The following is a 19,745-nucleotide window of genomic DNA, read 5'->3' as shown; positions in this document are numbered from 1 at the left end:
CTCCTTGAGAGGGTATCTTTTGTTTCTTTTTGTATCTACATCACTAAGCAAGATGCCTGGCACAAAGTAGGCATTTAAGAATATTTATTGATTGAAATCAGAAATAAAAAAAGGATATACAGTAAAAGAACAACAAAACAAAAAAGGAAGGAAAATCTTCACAAGGAAAATTGCACAAGCACACATCATCATTATCAACAACAACAACCTCTCAGATCCTGACAAAATTAATAAATACAGAAGAAACCCCAATGTAATTAATACTGTAAGTTAGAAGAAAGTAAAAATAAATTAGGAAAGAAAAGAATATTACCACAATGACAACTTACCCCTTAATTGAAGACCCATATTTGACATCAATATTCTTTTGGTAATACTGAATAGCAATGAGACATGGAACACTAGTCTCCAAGTAATTAAAGATGAAGGTCACCCAAGAGACAATCGAGAAGCACATGGCTAATAGCATTTTGCCTATGAGAAAAAAATTGCAGGGAAGAAGTGGTATAAGGGATGTCACCAGAGGATGTACGAATAGAAAAGGAGGTGAATTAATTATGTAGAGAAGAGAGATAACCAATGCATCACTCACATGCTCCCTTAGAACCTAAGCAATATCAAGGGATATAGATACAGCCCCAGCATGATAAGATTACATACCTGGGAAGAATTTATGGGAGGACATGGACAAGATTCACAAAAAATAAGAAGGCATATATAGATTATATTCTCACAACTGGAAGGTATGTCCAAATTTTTTAATTCACAGATCTATTAAAGAAACAAAACAATAATTGGGCATCATCCAGACATGAAACTAGAATTACCATAAGAATCAAAAGAATGGATTTCTATTCTAAACAGAAAATGGAAAATCACAAATGATATTAACAACAGCACAGGGGAAAAAAACACAAAAATGCAAAGTTGCCACAACAAATCAGTGCAATGTTGGAAAAAATATTCACTAAAATTGAAATAATATTTGACATCTATAGCAATTAAATAAATGAATCTTGAAAACAAACTTAGGAAAGGAAACTTGAGTTTCATTGGTCTCTCCCAAACCAACAAAACACGATGAAAATATAGATCCTTAGTATCATATGTCAAGAAATCATACAATACCATTCCTTAGAAATATTGATATTTGAAGGCAAAGTATAGAGCTACAGAACTGAAAAGATCTTATCAAAGAGGAACCCAAGAATGTTCTCAGAAATATAGTTGCCACATTCCATGTCTTTGCTGTTTTGTTTCACTTGACAGAAAGAATTAGCTCAGGTACCAAAGAACAGTTTGAACTAGACAAGACTAATTATTGACAATAAAAAAAACTAAAGAAAAGTCCATAAGATTTATTGAAAATCAAAAAGGATAGTTACTACCTAGGGATATGCTATTTTGTGAAGTTGAGCATAAAATAAAGATGTGAGTCTCTGATACAATTACTAATTTTAAACAATTCTGAAGAAAGTCAGAAACTTAATCAATTAAATTAAAATTAAGTTGAAACTTAAAAGTTATTAAAACATCATAAGCACATAGGATTACATATTTAGATCAAGGGTTCATAGTGGTCAGATGGTCCAACTCTTTTATTATACATATTAAAAAACCAAGGTGATAAGACCATTTCTGGGTCATAGAAGTCATAAGTAGAAAAGGAAGAATTTTGAATCCTGGTCCACTGACTCCACATTCTACTTTCTTTATTGTACCACTCTGTCTCTCTCCATATAACATGAAAATTCTAACTAATGATTCAATGTTTACATACTATAAGAAGAAAACTGGGTAAATCCCACCTTGTTTAAAATTCATTGAAGGAACAAAGAGAAATGAAATATGGATAAATATAATGAAAGACAATCAGACAGAAACTCCAGAGGAATGAAATGGAATGGATAAGTTGGCTGGAAGTTTTATGCATGTTTTGTAGCATAGATTCAATGTGGAAGACAACTCACAAATCACTTTTTGCACCAATCCCTAATTTCCATACAATTTGATTTACATCCAAATACCAAAGGAAATTATAAAGGATCCTTAGCTCCCATGTACTGTGATATTCAAGGTAACATGAATATAAGGCAGATTTTTAAAATTTGAGTAAAAAGTGAAAAACATATACATATGTAATATATATAATTTATTTATGTGTATATGTCCACACAAAGACTTGTATCTGATCTCATATAAAATGAAAGTTGCCCCTCAAAACTCAATCTTTTTTTACCTCTCTGTAATCTTTTGCACTATTGATCACTATTTCCTTATTCTGTCCTTTCTAGATTTTTACTCTGTAGTAACCTTACCAAAATGTAATGTTCTCCTGTTGGGTTTTCTTGGGGTCTGAAGGCAGCCTTCATTTCAGTTCAGTGTAATCATCACAAGTATAGCCAGGTGTTAAACTCCAAGTCCTTTATTATCTCTTTCAAAGTCTTGTCTCCTTCATTTGGAGCTCGACTAGTTTTCTTAGAGGCCTATCTCTCTCCTTGGTTCCAAGAGCTTGAGCTCCTGCCTGCCTTCTCTGACTTCTGAATCTCCCCAAATTCAAAGGTTTGTGCTTCAGTCTCCAGCCATCACAAAGGTGGATGATGGAATGAATCTGTCTCAGCCTCTGAGAGCTTCTAGTGCGCTTGTCTCTTCTGAGCCTGAGAGCTTCTCATCTATGACTTTCAGTCCCTTTGCTTATATGCCCCACACTGAGTATACATGAATCATTATATCACTAGGAAACCATTATTTGTTGTCATATTAAATCAATGCTAAACTAGATTTAACCATTGTCTCCTCAATTCCACTTAATATCTTGTTTCAAGTTCTAGCCCATAACATCTCCTTGTAGGATTAAATCAATCATACTGAACCATGCTAACTTAGATAACTATTGTTTCTATCAATTCCATTGACTTAGTACCTTGTAAGAATCCTTTGTTTCAAGTTCAGAGTTCTGGCCCATAACATCTCCCACTTTCTTTTGTTTTTAGAACATAGGTCACCTTCCCTGACTTTTCAAGGAGGTGAGAACCCCCCAAAAGGAGGTGATCATACCTTCCCTGACTCCTCAAAAGAGAGGTAAAAACATCATAAAAAGAGGTGATCATGCCCTCCCTGACATCTCAGGAAGGGAGATGAAAACACCAAAGGAAATGGGAAATCAAATTAGTTTAGCGGGTTTCTGAAGGATCTCACTCTTAAAACAGGTATACATAAATCCATCGATATGGGAGGTATTAAACATAATTACATAAATTACATAAGCACATAGTAACACAGGCTAGTTAGTAGTGATGTAACAAATAACATAAATCAACATAAGGATTTATACATATCCATAAGTCCTAGAAATAGTCCAAAAGGAATCTATTGTCTGTTACTTCACGTGCCAGGAATTCAATAATTCCTGCAAGTTTTGAAGTCCTGCAACAGTCTTTATCAACAATTTTTCATCTCAAGGAATCCAAGATTCCTGCTGGTTTTAAAGTTCTTTAACAGTCTCATTATCAGCCATGCTCCTTCAGTGTCAGGTGTTTTTTAGATCTTCTTTGTTTCAAGGTTTTTCTCTTTTTGTCTCTTTCCAGGTGCTTGTTGCCACCCATCTGTTTCCTTCTCCATCTGTAGAAATACAAGCAAACCCTCTCCCTCAAGCAGTTAACCTCTCTAATCCTTTCTATTTACTACTTTCCAGATTTCTCCTCATCACCTGACAATTACATTGGAGCTGTTTGCACTGGATACTGCCCTTCTGTTGGATTAAAAAAGCCTGTATTCTCTCCAATTGTAATCTCTTTATGCTATCTGATTGTTTTTCTGCTGATTGATCATGTAATTCCTTTCTCCCATATGATTATATTTTGGCTGACTGATCATATAAGAGTCCTGAACTTCTAAAGGTGTAACCTTGGCTGCCATCATGCCCCACCTGTTTTTTGTTTGATATCTTGGAGCTAGGCTCTGCCTCTCATTTCCTTGGGTTAATCTACATTCTGAGGCTCAGTGGAAACCTCACTTGCATTTTGGACATAGGGTTTTGGGTCTTATTCTCTCACCTTGTCCTCTCACTCTATCTCTATACCTACACTGGGCTCTCAGATGTCCTATTTTTCCACACTGAAAGCATCTAAGAGTCTCTCTAGAAGTCCCTTGCCAAAAGGGACCCTGTCTTCCCATGTTTTTCAAGTGCGTATAATACGCACTTGTGCTCACTGTGGCACAGCATCTTATGATCTCTAAAGGAGCAACCTTGTGTAGTCCCATATAATTCTTTTGCAAATCTCATTAGCATTTTCTTTAGCCAGTTGTCTTATCATAATTCTTGTAGCTGCATTTTTTCCAGTGGTTCTTGTGACAGCTGTCTGCAGACATCCCATAAAATCAGCAAAAAGGTTCATTGGAACCTTGCTCTATTTTTGTGAAGGCTTCCCCTCAATCTTTCCATGGGAGGGAACTCCAAACTTTTATAGCAGCAGTAGCAATTTGTTCATATGCTGCTATGAAGTAATTAATCTGTGCTGAATTGTCTTCATTCTGACCTTCACCTGCTAGTTGGTCAAAGGTGATTGGAGTATTAACTTTAGTTTGCTTGTTGCGTTGGGCTTGAATCCTTCATAATTCATGATACTCTGAAAGCCACAACAAGTTTTGTCCAGGTTCTAAACTTGTCCTTGCTATGGATTTCCAATCACTAGGGGTTAAGATTTCATAAGCCAAATTCTCTAGTAACATCTTAACATAAGATGATGTAGCTCCATAAAGAGTGCAACCCCTTTTCAAATCCTTAATTTTTTCCAGATCAAAAGGAGTGTATCTTCTACATTGCTGACCTGAAGAGTTAAGCTCTTCAATCACAGGGTATGCATTTATTAAATCAGATGTATCCTGTCCTTTTTTAGCCTTAACCAGTGCCTTTTGTAATCTTGTCATAGGCTGCTTCACAGGTAGTGCTGATTGTGTTACTGCCTCTCCCCCCTCCTCCCTCTCCCTCCACCTATAAAGAGTTAATTGAGGGAGGTAGATCAAGGGATGGGGAATGCCCTAATTTCTCCTGCTGTGAAGCACCACACTCAGATTGTATTTAACTCCATTCTTATTTGATTCTTCATCCTTTTCACATAGTTTGTCTGGATCCTCCCTCTCCTGCTCTTTCTTCTTTTTCCTTATTCTATAACTTATATAATTTCCTAAAGCCAGTTGTATTAAGTTATATGTATAAAGTGTTTCTTTGGAAAAAGAGCCAGGTCCATTATCATTATAATAGTCACATATTTGCTCTCCTACTAATTTCTACTCATCTATATCTGGATCTAATTCTTTTTCCTTAGAGAACCAAGGAGATGTGTACTGTACTGTTTCTAAAAGTTCAATGATCTGCTCCCAAGTTACAATTAAACCTTGATTTTTTAAATCAGTCTGACCAAGCTTTTGACACATTTTCCTTGAAGAAGAAAAGGCTACTTTCTAAACATTTTTCCCATTTTAGCTGAAATACTACTTTAGCCTTTTACAAAGTTTCCTTTTTGTACTCACCCTAATTTCTGGGTCACAGATGAAGGTTCTTGGTTCCATGTTCAGGCACCAAAATGTAATGCTCTCTCTAAAATGTAATGTTCTTTTGTTGGGTTTTCTTGGGGTCTCTGGAAGCAGCCTTCATTCAGTGTAATCACCACAAGTACAGTCAGGTGTTAAAGTCCAAATCCTTTATTATCTCTTTCAAAGTCTTGTCTCCTTCACTTGGGCTCATCTAGTTTTCTTAGAGGCCTATCTCTCTCCTTGGTTCTGAGAGCTTGAGCTCTTGCCTGCCTTCTCTGGCTTCTGAATCTCTCCAAATTCAAAGGTTTGTGCTTCACTCTCCAGCCACCACAAAGGTGGATGATGGAATGAATCTGTCTCAGCCTCTGAGAGCTTCTAGTGCACTTGTCTCTTCTGGTCCTGAATGCTTTTCCTCTGTGGCTCTCAGTCCCTTTGCTTATATGCTCCACACTGAGTATATACCAATCATTATATCACTAGGAAACCATTATTTGTTGTAGGATTAAATCAATACTAAACTAGATTTAACCATTGTCTCCTTAATTCCACCTAGTACCTTGTTTCAAGTTCTGGCCCATAACATCTCCTTGTAGGATTAAATCAATCATACTGAACCATGCTAAATTAGATAACTATTGTCTCTATCAATTCCACTGACTTAGTACCTTGTAAGAATCTTTTGTTTCAAGTTCAGAGTTCTGGCCCATAACATCACTCAATACTGTTCTCCCCTGGTACTTCTACTGCTGTCTAATAGTTCTTTCTTTTTCTTCACTGCTAGATCTCCATTCATGTCATCCCTTTTAACTATGCTTATTCTCCAAAACTTTATTCTGGGTCTCCTCTTCTCATCTCCCTCATCTTTTTGCTGATCATTTCCAGATCTATACAATCCAACTTTTGGCCTCCTCTTTATCTCTAGCTGTACAACCCCAAATAACTTTTGAACATCTCAAACTAGATGTCCTAAAAACATCTCAAACTTTATCAAAACAGAACTCATTATCTTTCTATTCTAACCCGTAACTTTTCCTAACTTTATTATTATTATTATTGAAGGTACTACCACGTTTCTGGTTATCCAATCTCACAATCTGGGTGCCATCTTCTCACCCTACATATGATTATGCTGTCAATTCTTGCCATTTCTATCTTTGCATTATCTCTTACTCTTCTCTCCGTTCAGCTCCCTTCAGCTAAATACTTCTATGTAATTCTTATTAGACTCCTTGCCTCAAATCTCTTTTCACTCTAATTTATTCTCCAGTCAAAATTATTTATAAATAAAGTGCTATAAAATTCAAAGTGCAAACTTGATCTTAAAGAAGAGATATAATTCGGCAGTTTTCTCCACTTCTTTGGAGAAGTAAGTGTTCATAAGTGTAGAATATTTCACATATTATCAGAATTCTTTGATGATTATTTTTGATAATTTTTAAAATAGATTCTTTGTTATATGTGATGGCTCTCTGGGAGAAGCAAAGAAAAGACTGAGGAGTTAGGAAATGTAAAAAAAATGTCATTTTTTAAAAAGAGATCACTTGTAACTTTTGAGATAGTAGTTTCATTTGAATGAGGAAAAAACATATTGCAAGTGAGAATAGAGCAGCAAGAGAAGAGAGGTATTTTTGGTTTTGTTTTTTCTTCTAAGAGTAGTTGTAGGGGAAAAAAAAGAAACATAAGACAATAGCTCGAGTGGAAGATCAAATGTGCATTGGTTTGTTTAAATTTTTTAAGGATAGTAAAAATAAATAAGCTAATAATCTCAAGATCCTTGTGAGTCAATATGATCAAAGTCCTGAAGGCTTTTATGACCTTATGAAATTTGCATGCAAAATCTGAAGAAAAGAAGACAAAGGGGACATGAGAGCACTTTTTCAGTTTTTGAAGGGTTGTCATGTAGGAATTGGTTGCATTTGTTCTGCTGGGTCTCAGAGGACAGAACTATAACTCCTGGGTTAAAGTTAAAATAGGATGCCTCAGGAGGTAGGTTCACCCTCAACAGGGATCTTCAAATAAAGATGGAAAGAGTGATTTGTTGTGTAGAGGGGATAAATGGATAAGATTGGACTTGTGGTTTATATGAACTCCTGTGATTTCTTTTGTCTTTCAAGTTCAGGACCTTTTCCATTGGGTACTACTCACTCTCTTTCCCTAAAGTGTAAATATATTTTATTGGAAACTGGAGGATAACTAGAAGTTACATGGATCAGGAAACTTAAATTTAATAGTGATTTGAATCTGGTTTTTATTCTGTTTCCACTGACTCCTATTATGTAAAAACAAAACAAAACAAAAAAAAAAAAAAAAAACTATACTCTTCAATAATGAGAGCGTTAGGAAAAACTGTGAAGCAGATGGAGTGAAGTCTTGGTACCTGTGGCCTTTGTCTATGGGTAAATGTTTCTTTATCATCCACTTCTTAATGGTTTCTTGTGCTCTGGGCTCTCTTATTGTTCCCACCTTCCTGAATCCATAAAGGAAAGTCACTAATTAATTTGCCCTAAGTTGTGAATGACTTGACATTTTATTCCTTTAAGAAATATTTATATTTTAAAAGAAACAATCTTAACTCCCAAAGCAGAAGACAATGCTGAACTAAGAGGTTTTCATTTCTAAGGGTATAATTGTATTTCCTATATGAGGGAATCATCAGAAGATTGAAGGATTTTACCAGTGACCCTCATTTATATTATATGGGTAAACATTTACTATATCTATATAGACTAAACTTCACACTTCCTAAACATGACAGAATTATTCTTCAATGAGTTGAGGCCTCAAGAAGTTTGTCAATCATTTTAACTATGACATTGTGAACACATATTGGAGACAAATATGAACAAAATTAAATATTTTAGGATAAAATGTATGAATGCCTAGAAAAAAATCAGTCACATCAATTATTGAAATAATAATGAAATAATAAAATAACTGGCCTTATAGTTTATCTTCCTTAATGTTCACCTAAATTCCAGGAGACTTCATTGCTCTTTTTACAGTAATATATAATTTATTACTACTTATACCCCAAACTAACATCTGATGATAATCCACAAAACTGCAAACAATTGAATGTACAAATGTTTAAAAAACATATTAAAGTATAAAAAAAAGAGCTGCAACTTAATGTACTGGATAAAGAGTTGATCTCAAAATCAGGAAAGACTTAGATTAAGCCTTATGAAAAAGACTTTGGGTCCCAGAAAGCATTTTATCTCTTATTGCCCCAAGTAACTCTTTCAGAGTGTAAATTGTGGATCAAATGTAAATTTGCACTGAGAAAGTTTCATTACCAGGAAATCCCCTATACTAATAATCTGGGAAATCACAAGTCTGGTCTCACATATACAACAAAGATATACAAAAATTAGAGGGGAAAAGCTTTAAAAAAGAATTTAGACAGCCAGTTAAAGACGCTCTCCAGTAGCATCATTTGCTGATAGGTAAGGTTTTTGTTTTTGTTTTTATTTTTTAGTTTTTTTTTTTAAGAATTAAAAACTATTTTTGAAATGAGTTTTTCTTCTAATATTTAAAGGATTTGATAATTAACTTTTTTCTAAACAACTTTTTTTTTGATTAAAAGGAACAGAAGGGATATATACTTTAAGTAAATTCTTTATACATATAATCCACACTAAGCTCTTAAGTACCCAAACACTTTTTAAAATTAGTTTTAAGTATATTAAAACATTGCTATAAAATAAGACATTCATGATTAAAATTAAAAAAAAAAAAGAATTGCTTTTGTAGATTATTCAGTTTAGTAACTTTTACAGCAGATCAAACTCTTTGGTTACAAGAAGATGCCATCTACTGAGCAAAAGTGTAATCTGCAAGCAAGTCCTATTAAGTTCTGAATCCATAACGCCTTTCCCTGTTCCTCTCTCTGTTTCTCTCTCCTTCTCTCTCTCTTCCTCTCCCCCCATCCCTCCACTTACTTTTTCTCTCTCCTTTCCTCCTTCTCTCTTTCCCTTGGAAGTTGTAGAAAACACTGAACTTATCCATTTAGCTTTTGTATTTTATCCTAACTCAAGTTAGGGACTTGTTAAACTACACTAATTCAAATAGAAAGGAAGAAATATGTGTGAAAGTGTACATGCATATATTCATGCACAAGTACATCTAGATACCTGTATAATTCAGCCCAGTCAACTGAGCAGAAGTAACATAATTAAATTTATTTGGATTAAATTAAATTAAATTGATTTTATAAATTCTCATTTCAAACTGCTTGATAACATTAAATTCCTTACCTTTGAGGTCACTATTGCTTCCAACATTTCCGATTTTCTCTGAACATACTCCATTTGTATTTGGGTCCGCCGTCTTACAACTTCTTCTTTGTGCACTTCCAAAGCTTGAATTGTCTAGAAATATTCAGATATTAAAATGTGCTACTAAAAAGTCCTAGTTATCAAACCACTAAGTGACCACTTTAAAGTAATTCAATTCATTTTGTCTCCAATGGAGTAAAGATATACATACTACTTATAACTTATAACCTGCAAATTTCACAAGGGATAGAGTTTAGCTGTAGGATTTCTTTAACGTGAGGAATTTCCTTCTGGTCCTTTAGAAAAGTAAAGAAACTCCTTTTACCTATTTAGATAAGCACTTTCTCTTCAATTTACATTCTTAGAAAGTTGCCTGGAGCAGAAATTGAATGACTTTCCCAGAGTCCTAAAGCCCATTATGCATCAGAGGGAAAACATTAACTTAGCTCTTACTGCCTTCAATCCTCCCTCCCTATCTTCCCTTTTTCAAAGCTTCTTAAATTGTACCTTCTGATCCCATGTCACATAACTGAATGTAGGAGTCATGAAAAATTAAGCAACAGTAAAAGATATTAAATATTCCCACAAGATTTAATTCTTTATGGAAAAATGAATAAGCACATCCACCTCATGAGTATGCAAATTTCCTTTTATCTTTAATAAATAGTAAGATTATACATATACCAAAGAATTTTTAAAATAAATTTCTTTATGATTCATTATCAATAGTTGTTTTATTTATACATTTATTTTTTATACCCTGCTCTATGTCATGCCACCTTTAGTGGATTACAAACACTTGCAAGCATATCTATTCAACACTTTATTCTGTAAGAAAATTAAAAGTTCAAAACATTATTGAATACAGGGCTAAAAATATTAAATGACTCATGCTACAGAGAAATACAATTTCATTAAAACATTTAAATATAGAAATATATATATATATATATATATATATTTTTTTTTTACTCTGGGAAGGGCTGCCAGCTTTAGTTATCATCATTAATTGACTGCTTTGAAAATATTTACTTTTAAAAAGAGACACTTCACAGTTCATTACTGAAGGCATAAAAAATTATCCAGTTAAATAATATAACAAAAATTTGCACTTTTTATGTCAGACTTTCAAAAAAAGTTTCATTTTGTAAAATTTATTCTTTTATGTGTGTAAACAATTATTCTCAGAACAAAAAATAGTACAAGCTTCAATAAACAAAAAAGTTTACACTTTGAAAACTTTGGAACCAAAATCACAATTATCATGATGGAGTGTCATAATGTACTCTTTATGCATGTGATTTAAAAGAAAAAAATATAGCTAAAACTATACAAAAAGTAAAAGTGATAATGATTCATACTAGCAATGAATAAGGATAATAAAAATGTTCAGCTTAAAGAATTCTAGTATTTTTTTCAGCAAAACTAGTTATTGTGAATCATGGATTATGAATATTCAAATGAGCATAGGTGAATAAAACCAAAATGTTGCTTAGTAATATACTTCAAAACATTAGACACTTCCCTGCAGTTTCATAAGTAAAAGTATGAATTAGACTAGTATCATTGAACAACAGAAATGACAACTGACAAGAGGGTAATCCTTCAGGAGATTAGGAAAATTTGAGGCAAATAAGGTTTAGAGTCACACAGATTTCAAGGATCTAAGGCTGGATCATGAAGAACAATCTTCCTAGTTCCAGACCTAATACTATCTACTGTGCTACCTAGCTAGATTTGGCTCTAATTTGTTTTTCTAATTTGGCTAGAAAATGTTAAAGAGTAATGTATAATAAACCTGGTAAGACAGGCTGAAGAGAGAGCAAGGTTTTCAAACAGAAGTATTGGCAATTTTTGGAGCAAGGTAGTGATGATGACATCACCATCATTATCATCATCATCATCATCATTATTTTTATTAGCATTTACATACCATCACTTTCAGGTTTGCAAAACCTCTTAGAAATATCTTATTTCATCCTCACAACCCCAGTTCACACAGGTAGCAATTATATAAAGCCAAATTTAAATTTGGAATTCCTTATTCCAAATACAGAATTGATTGTACCTCTTAACTTCTTAGTCTAAATTTGTCAGATCTGTCTTTTAAGGAATAACACTTTTGGTAGCCATGTGGATGATGAATTAAAAGTAAAGGAGACCCATCAAGAGGCCATTAAGAGTCTGGGTGAAAAGTGATGAGGACTTGCGCTAAGGTGGTGAATGAAGAGAGAAGGGGTCAGAGAGGAGAGATACTATTTGGTAGAATCAACAAAGGTGCAATGTGATGGGATATGGACAATGAGGAAGAGAGAAGACTTGAAGTTAATTTTTTTTTTTTTGAAGCAATTAAGGTTAAGTAACTAGCCCAGGGTCACACAACCAGGAAGTGGTCAAATTTGAACTCAGGTCCTCCTAACTTCAGGGCCGGTGCTCTATTTACTGTGCCACCTATCTGCCCCGAAGTTAATTCTGAGATTACAGAACAATTGGTAATATCTAATAAGTAATCAGTGATGTGGGGCAGAGGGAATTCTGGAGAATCATGCACACATTTACATATTTTGTATAATGAGGTCCCTAATTGGTCTTTTTAAAAAGATTGTAATTTCTTTTTGAATACCTCAATTTGTTCATCTTTCAACTCTTTGACTCTTGCAACTTCTTCTAATAGTTCTTGAAAAGGTGCTTCCATCTCAGACAATGCCTGTAAAGCGTCCTCTTTCTTTACTTCCATGTATCTTTTCTGTTCTTCATGTTCTGCCATGACTGTTTCCATTCGATTCTATTGATAAAAATTAAAAGAAACCAATACATGAAAATAGAAGTGAAATGTCATCAAGGAAAATGGATGAAAAGGTTTAATGTGAAAATACAGTAGAAACCTACTACTAACAAAATGTTTGCATTATCTGTAGCTTCATCAATAATGCATAAAGTCCAGTTATCATTCTGTGGTATTCCTGCATTCCCCCTAAGAAAGTACGAATTCTTTAGCTTGGCATTCAAAGCCCTCTGTGCTCTGGCTCCAACTTCCCCTTTCCATTTTGCTTCATATTAGTCCCCCTTATGAATCCAAATCCATATTATAATTGTACTACTTGGCATTTCTCAAAAAAAGTCTTCTATTTTTCTATCTTTGTGTGTTGGCACAAATTGTTCCACCTGCCTGAAATGCCTTGCCTCCACACCTTCATCTATCAGATTCTTACTCACTCTTCAAGGTCCAGATCAAATGTCACCCTCTCAATGAAGTCTTCCCTGATCCCTGTAGCTGAAGGTGATCCTTCCCCCTTTAAATTTGCAAGCTAATTTCTTTATGATTTTTTTTTTATACATACTGTATAGGAAAGCTTCAGTGCTTAAGTGATAGGGAGCTTGCCTTGGAGCATGAAGACCTGGATTCTGGAACTATGAAGCATACTGGCTATGTGAAACTGGGCAGATAACTTACTTCTCAAGATCCCCGGCAATTGTCTAAGACCATAAAACATATATATATATATATATATATATATATATATATATATATATATATGTGTGTGTGTGTGTGTGTGTGTGTGTGTATACATATATACATATATATATGTATACACACACACACACACATATATATCCACATACACACACATATACATACATCAATTTGTTGTTCAATCATTTTCAGGTATGTCTGACTCTTTGTAACCTCACCTGGACTTTTCTTAGCAAAGATACTGGAGTGGTTTTCCATTTTCCTTTCCAGTTCATTTTACAGATGAAGAAATTGAGGTAAACAGGATTGAGGGATTTGTCCAGGTCACATGGATAGTTGGCTAGATTGAGCTATCCATTGTGCCACCTAGTTGCCACATACTTATATACATTTACATATACATAAACACATAGTTACAAATATCTCATATACTACTATCATATATAATATTTAAGTGTAAAAATGAACTAAGACTTTTGGAACTCCCTATGTGTGTGTGTACACATGCACATAGCTAAATAGATAAAAAGAAACATAGAAATAGATGTTTCTATATACACACTGAGAAATATGTTTTTATATAGATGTATGTACACATACATTTATTATATATATGTATTTCCTATTCTCAAGAAATGGACTTCTCCACAGAACTGCTTGCATGTATGTGTCCTTATGTATACATTCATGTTTTTATATACATACCAAAGTCTCTTGCACATTACAAGCATTCTCTAAAATGTTTTTTTGAATTTTTTCAAAAGAATTATCAAAATACCCTAAAAATTTGCAAAACCAGGAATATTAATATTGCTTGCAGATTGGATCCAAAGTTAGTTAGATACAGAGAAAACAAGTATGGCCAAATGTCTTTATAGCAATATAAAAATGAAAAATTACATTAAGAATTGAGGGGATTATACATATTTTAATTTGAAAGAACATCTGGAGAATATGTTTTACATAAAATCAATCCCCAATTTTTCTGTATCTTCAAGGAATTTGGTGGCACAGTTGACTGTAGTTGGATGACTTGAGTTCAAATGTAAAGTCAGATACAACATTTATTATTAGCAAAAGACCCCGAAAAATTCACTTAACCCCAATTACTCCTCAAATAGAGAAAAAAACAAGTTAATATAAATGGGCTCTAAGGATAAAATGGGCCATGTATTTTTGGACCGAGGCAATATGGAAATTTGTTTTGCTGGATTATGCAAATTTATTACAAAGAATTTTTTTATTGTTTTTAATTTCTTAAGGAGGGAGCACAGTAAGAAAGAGAGATGAAAGGGAGAAAAATATTTGTTAATTTAAAAAAGTTTTATCTTTTAAAATTAATTCTTTTCATCTATGGGGAATTCACATGGATTTTTTTTTTCTTTTGCCTTCTTTATATATTTCTAAGGTTGTTTTGTGCACATATATCATGACAATAAGTATTACATGGCAAAAGAATCCAGTCAAAAGTACAACGTTTTGCATAGACTATTTAGTTGGGTTAGATATATCTAAGCTTAAAAAATTTCTTACTAAGGAAATGTATTCTCCGATGATATTCTGTTCAGGGTTAAATAAAGAAATTTAAGTGGAAGGCACTAAAAGTAAAGAATGTCACCATCACATAACTAACAAGGGACTTGGACATTTAAGAATAAGATTCTTTTTGTCCTTTTACTAGACTGGCAGAAATTCCCATTAGTCCACAAAATGAGCTGTGGGGACTGGAGGTCAGTTTCTTCATGCATGGTCAGACATTGCCAGTCGTATAAAGAAGGCAACTGTCATCAGTAAGAGAGAGAAAACCGCTTACTGGAAATTCATGTAGTGAAAAGATGCTTCATTACAGGAAGATTTTAAAAACTAAAATAAAATGCACAACAGAAAGCAAATTCGGACTTTTCATTTTTTACCTTAATCATTATTGCAAGTCCTGTTTGATCTCGGATTAACTTTTTAAAGTATGCTTCCAGGAGCTAAAAAGTGTCAAATAAAGTAACAAATTAGGATTTCGGTCTAATGAACAATATTGTTTTTAAAGAAAAAATCCAATGAACAATGTTACATGTAAGGTATAATTCAGAATAAAACATTCATCTTAAATAAATTAGGTCCCATAAAACATAAAATAAATTTATGTAGAGATAAAGCATTTTAGAGAAAAGTGGTTTTTTATCAGAAAATTGACTCAAAGTAATTTTAAGCCTAGTTTTCTTACCTGATTATATCCAAATGTACTTCTGTAATAATAATAAATCAAAATGATCAAAAAAGACAAACTATGTCCTACACTCATGTCTCTTAAAGCTGTTACTCTGAAAGTTTCCTCTGTCTCATGAATTTATTCGCTTGAAAACTAGGGACAAGTAACTTAGGTTTTTAGCACAAGCATAAATAAAGTCTTCAAATTCCTAGAATAATACTGATTTTTAAAATAAATTCTACAGAGTGAGCAGATATGCTGAGGAGATATAAAAGGGAAGGCTTAGCTCTGGGATCCATTAGGAGTTGTCAGGAGAAACTATGACAAATAGGTAAAAAAGATAAATATGTAGTTTATGGGATTAATAAAGGTATTACTATTCTAATAATTATAACTCAAAAATTATGAAATCATAGCATCATAGCTTTAGACCATGATGGAGTCTTAGAAGTCTTTTAGTCCAAGCCCCTCAACTTATAGATGAAAAAATTGATGCTTAGCAAAGTGAAGTGACTTGCTCATTGTAACAGATTTGGTTTTCTCACCTAGCAATTGGATTTTCCAACTCCAGATCCAATACATTTTCTATTAGGAGTGCCCCATCAATGAAGCAGTTCTAAAAGGTTGGATGACCATTTGTTGCCAATGTAATATGTATATATGCAGGGAAGAAATTGGAGTTAGGATGGAACTAAAATATCCTCTAAGGATCTTTCCAATTCTAAGAATCTATTATTGTTCTCTAAATTATATTTTGTGAAATAAACTAACATCACAGGTCACCATCAATATGATCTAGCTTAATAGGTAATCTTATCCATTGTGGTTCAGAGACTTTTCCAGAATATGGAATAAAATTAAAATCGTCATACACCCATCTATCATGGCTCTAAGTAACTCCACACACATCCTACTTAAACTGAAAGCCCTAGAGAAAAGACCTGCTCTCTGATCACTGGCCCTGACACATAATCTACACCAACTATTTAGAAATCTAATTACTTTTAAAAATCCCTTTATTTAAAAAAGAAAGAAATACGATATAAAGGATTGGTGAGGAAGCAATAAAACATTTCATTGAAGGATAGACTTCTATTTGTACTAATGAATGAAACCATTAGACACGCAACAGAAATTCATTGAAACTACATTGAAAAAGCAGCCTCAATTTCCTCATCAGCATATTGAGAGGGTTGGGCTATACAACTTCAAAAGTCCTGTCAGGTTTTAGATCTATGATCCCATGACCTCATAAGATCGTTTCTTGGATAGCTCTTTTGAAATTAACTGTTAGAAATACAGATTCACCACAGTTTGAGAGGTTAACAAAAATAAGGGGAAAAAAAACCTCAGTGTTTTTGTACATCAAAGACCAAAGACATACCTGTATTTAGATATTAAATGCTTCATAATACATGCTTTTTTTCATCTCAAATTAGAAATTTCTTAATTAAAAAGATTGCTTAGAAAATCACTGAATCAGTCAAATTTAAAACATAGTTGTGTTCTGTCTGATTGAAGTATTTTGTTTGTCTTTTTACACACTAAACAGTCATGAGAGTCACTATAAATTAGTTCCCTAAGCATAAGCATACACAAATTAAATTTCAAGGACCCAAAATATTTTATAAAAGTTGATACAATGTGGGTCATAACAACAACAATAATAATGATAATAACTACTTTGTTGTTGCAATCTACCTACAGATGTGATTATGGACCATTTCTTTTTTTACATGTTTTTACATGTAAAATGCAAAAATTTTGTAAAAAAATGATTTTAACAATCATTTGGAAACTGCAAAATGGATAAAAATGGATTCTAGAAACCACAATGCATTATTATTCATACAGACATTCTTAAAGATTCTAGAGCACATTCATAAAATGATTGGTCTTTAAACACAAAGAAAATAGTATGAGTTTGCTAGTAACAATGTTTCCCAAAGTAAGCTCTTCAGTTTTGTTATTAGAATTACTCTATCAGGTGATGTCATGGATATCCTGGTTTTAGTAAGAAATTTTACATAATCTGTCTTGATGACCTTGTACATAAAATAAGTAAATAAATGGACAAATTAGGCATAGGTTAAATAACAGAACAGAAACAGAAACAATTCTTTTAAAGATTCTTTGATACATACTTAATACATAGGTCCAATCCAAGAATGCTTAAATTAATTATTATAATATAATAGGAATGTAAAATCTTGTATTTCTATCCAAATAATGGATTTTGTAGGGAATTATGAAAATACAGTTTGACTGAAATTTTTGTGAAAAAAGATCTGCGGCTATAATCAACCATTAACAGTGAACCAAAAATGTGATCTGCCTCTTAAAAATAGCTGATTTAATCAGGGGCTATACCATTGTATAACCAAAACAATATAGTAGTAGCCTTATTTCAATAGATATCAGTTAGGATTACTGTATTCAGTTTATGGTACCATAGTTTGAGAGACAACAACTACTTAATTAGACTTCATTCAAAAAAATAGTGACTTGGCAGGTGAGAGTCTGAAAACTGTATCATGTAAGAAATGGTTAAAGAAATTAAAGCAATTAGCAAGGAGAAGTTAAGATGTAGAATGGACCAGGACTATTTTCAAAGGTATCAAAAGATTGGTTATATGGAAGAATGAATCATTTTAATAAACTTGATCAGAAATTTCTAGTGCCAATGGGAAGAAATCACTCAGTTTAAGAATGAACTTTCTAATATTTGGAACTGATAATAATAAAATGAGCTTCCTAAGAAGGTAGTCAGTCCACTGCCACTAGAAGTGCTCAAACAAAGCTGAATAGTATAGAAGGGATTCCTGAATCTTATAAAAGTTGAATTAAATAACATTTAATGTCTCCTATTCTAGGGAGGTTCAGCAGAACCTTTTATTACTTATTTTTATTATTTTAAAATTTGGAGTTCCAAATTTTCTCCAGACACTGAGAAAGTAGTAATATGATATCAATTATACATAGGAAATCATGCAAAACATGTTCATATTTGCCAGATTTTCTGAAATGGCAAGAAAAAAATGAAAAAATATACTTTAATTTGCATGTAAGAGTTCATAAGTAGGGGAGGGGATAGAGAGAAGGAGAGGAAAAGTTGGAACAGAAGTTTTTGCAAGGGTCAATGTTGAAAAATTACCCGTGCATATGTTTTGTAAATAAAAACCTATAATTTTTCTAAAAAAATTTAAAAAGTTTATCAGTTCTTTCTCTGAAGGTGGATAGCGCTTTTTTTTCATGATGAGTCCTTTGGAATTTTCTCATATCATTGTATTGAATAAAATAGCCCAGTCTTTCACCATTGATCATCATTACAACTCTGCACAGTTGATCTCCTGGTTCTTCTCACTTCACTTTGCATCAGTTCATACAGTTCTCACTATATTTTCATGTTTTTAGCACTCCCCTCATCATGTCCCATAATATAACATTATTCCATCATCATATGCCACAATTTGTTTAGCCATTCCCCAACTGATACATATTCCTTCAATTTCCAAATCTTTGTTAATGCAAAAAGAGTATTAAAAATGTTTTGTACATATATGTCCATTTTTTTTCTATGATGTCTTTGGAATATAGATCTAGTAGTGGTATTGTGTGGTTAAGAGTTATGTCATACAATTTCTGGGGGTGGAGCCAAAATGGCAGACAGAACACACGTTTCTTTCTGACCTTCTCCCATAACCCTTGCAATAATTATGAACCAGCAGAACCCACAAATATTGGTAGTGTAATGAATTGCCAGCAGAAAATAATTTTGAAGATCACCAGAAAAGATCTGTTTTAATTGGGAATGGAGAGAGGCAGGCAAGCACAAGGTACTAAGCACAGATGCCAGTGCAGACAGTGCAGAGCCCCATGGCAGTACAGACTTTGTCAGTCATGCAGACTCTGCAGGGAGGTATAGAATCCATGTGGCAGAGAATCTAAGGGAAAGAATCCACAGCAGTGTTGGCTACTCTGCCCTGGTTGCAAGCCAGTAGATCAGCAGAGAAGTTATCAACACAAACACAAAAGGTAATATTGAACGCTGAAATGCCAGAATCTCATGGGATGTGGTCATTCCCACGCTGCACTAGAAGTAAGACAGCATAGACCTAGCTAAGCCTTGTATAGACACTTGGGAAAGCTCCTCAACCCTAAAAACAGACCTTAACTTAAAATAAATAAATAAGTAAAGAGAATTCTGACCATAGACAGCATTTGTGGTGAAAGAGAAGAACAGATTTCAAACACT

General features: G+C 33.4%; 1 protein-coding gene across 1 annotated transcript in view; it reads right to left on the bottom strand.

Annotated features, from left to right (window-relative positions):
• CCDC178 (coiled-coil domain containing 178) overlaps window positions 1–19,745 on the bottom strand; it is a 610,238-nt gene that overhangs the window by 383,144 nt on the left and 207,349 nt on the right. The window contains exons 15-17 of the mRNA XM_031946472.1: window positions 15,201–15,263; window positions 12,436–12,597; window positions 9,792–9,905 (exon numbers count right to left, since the gene is read on the bottom strand). Of these exons, the coding sequence (XP_031802332.1) occupies window positions 9,792–9,905; window positions 12,436–12,597; window positions 15,201–15,263 (339 nt within the window). The remainder of the gene's footprint in view (window positions 1–9,791; window positions 9,906–12,435; window positions 12,598–15,200; window positions 15,264–19,745) is intronic.

Source organism: Sarcophilus harrisii, chromosome 1 (assembly GCF_902635505.1).
Source record: "Sarcophilus harrisii chromosome 1, mSarHar1.11, whole genome shotgun sequence".
Classification (NCBI taxonomy): Eukaryota; Metazoa; Chordata; class Mammalia; order Dasyuromorphia; family Dasyuridae; genus Sarcophilus; species Sarcophilus harrisii.
Note: the sequence above shows the minus strand (reverse complement) of the source record. Positions and strands in the feature narration are given on the sequence as shown.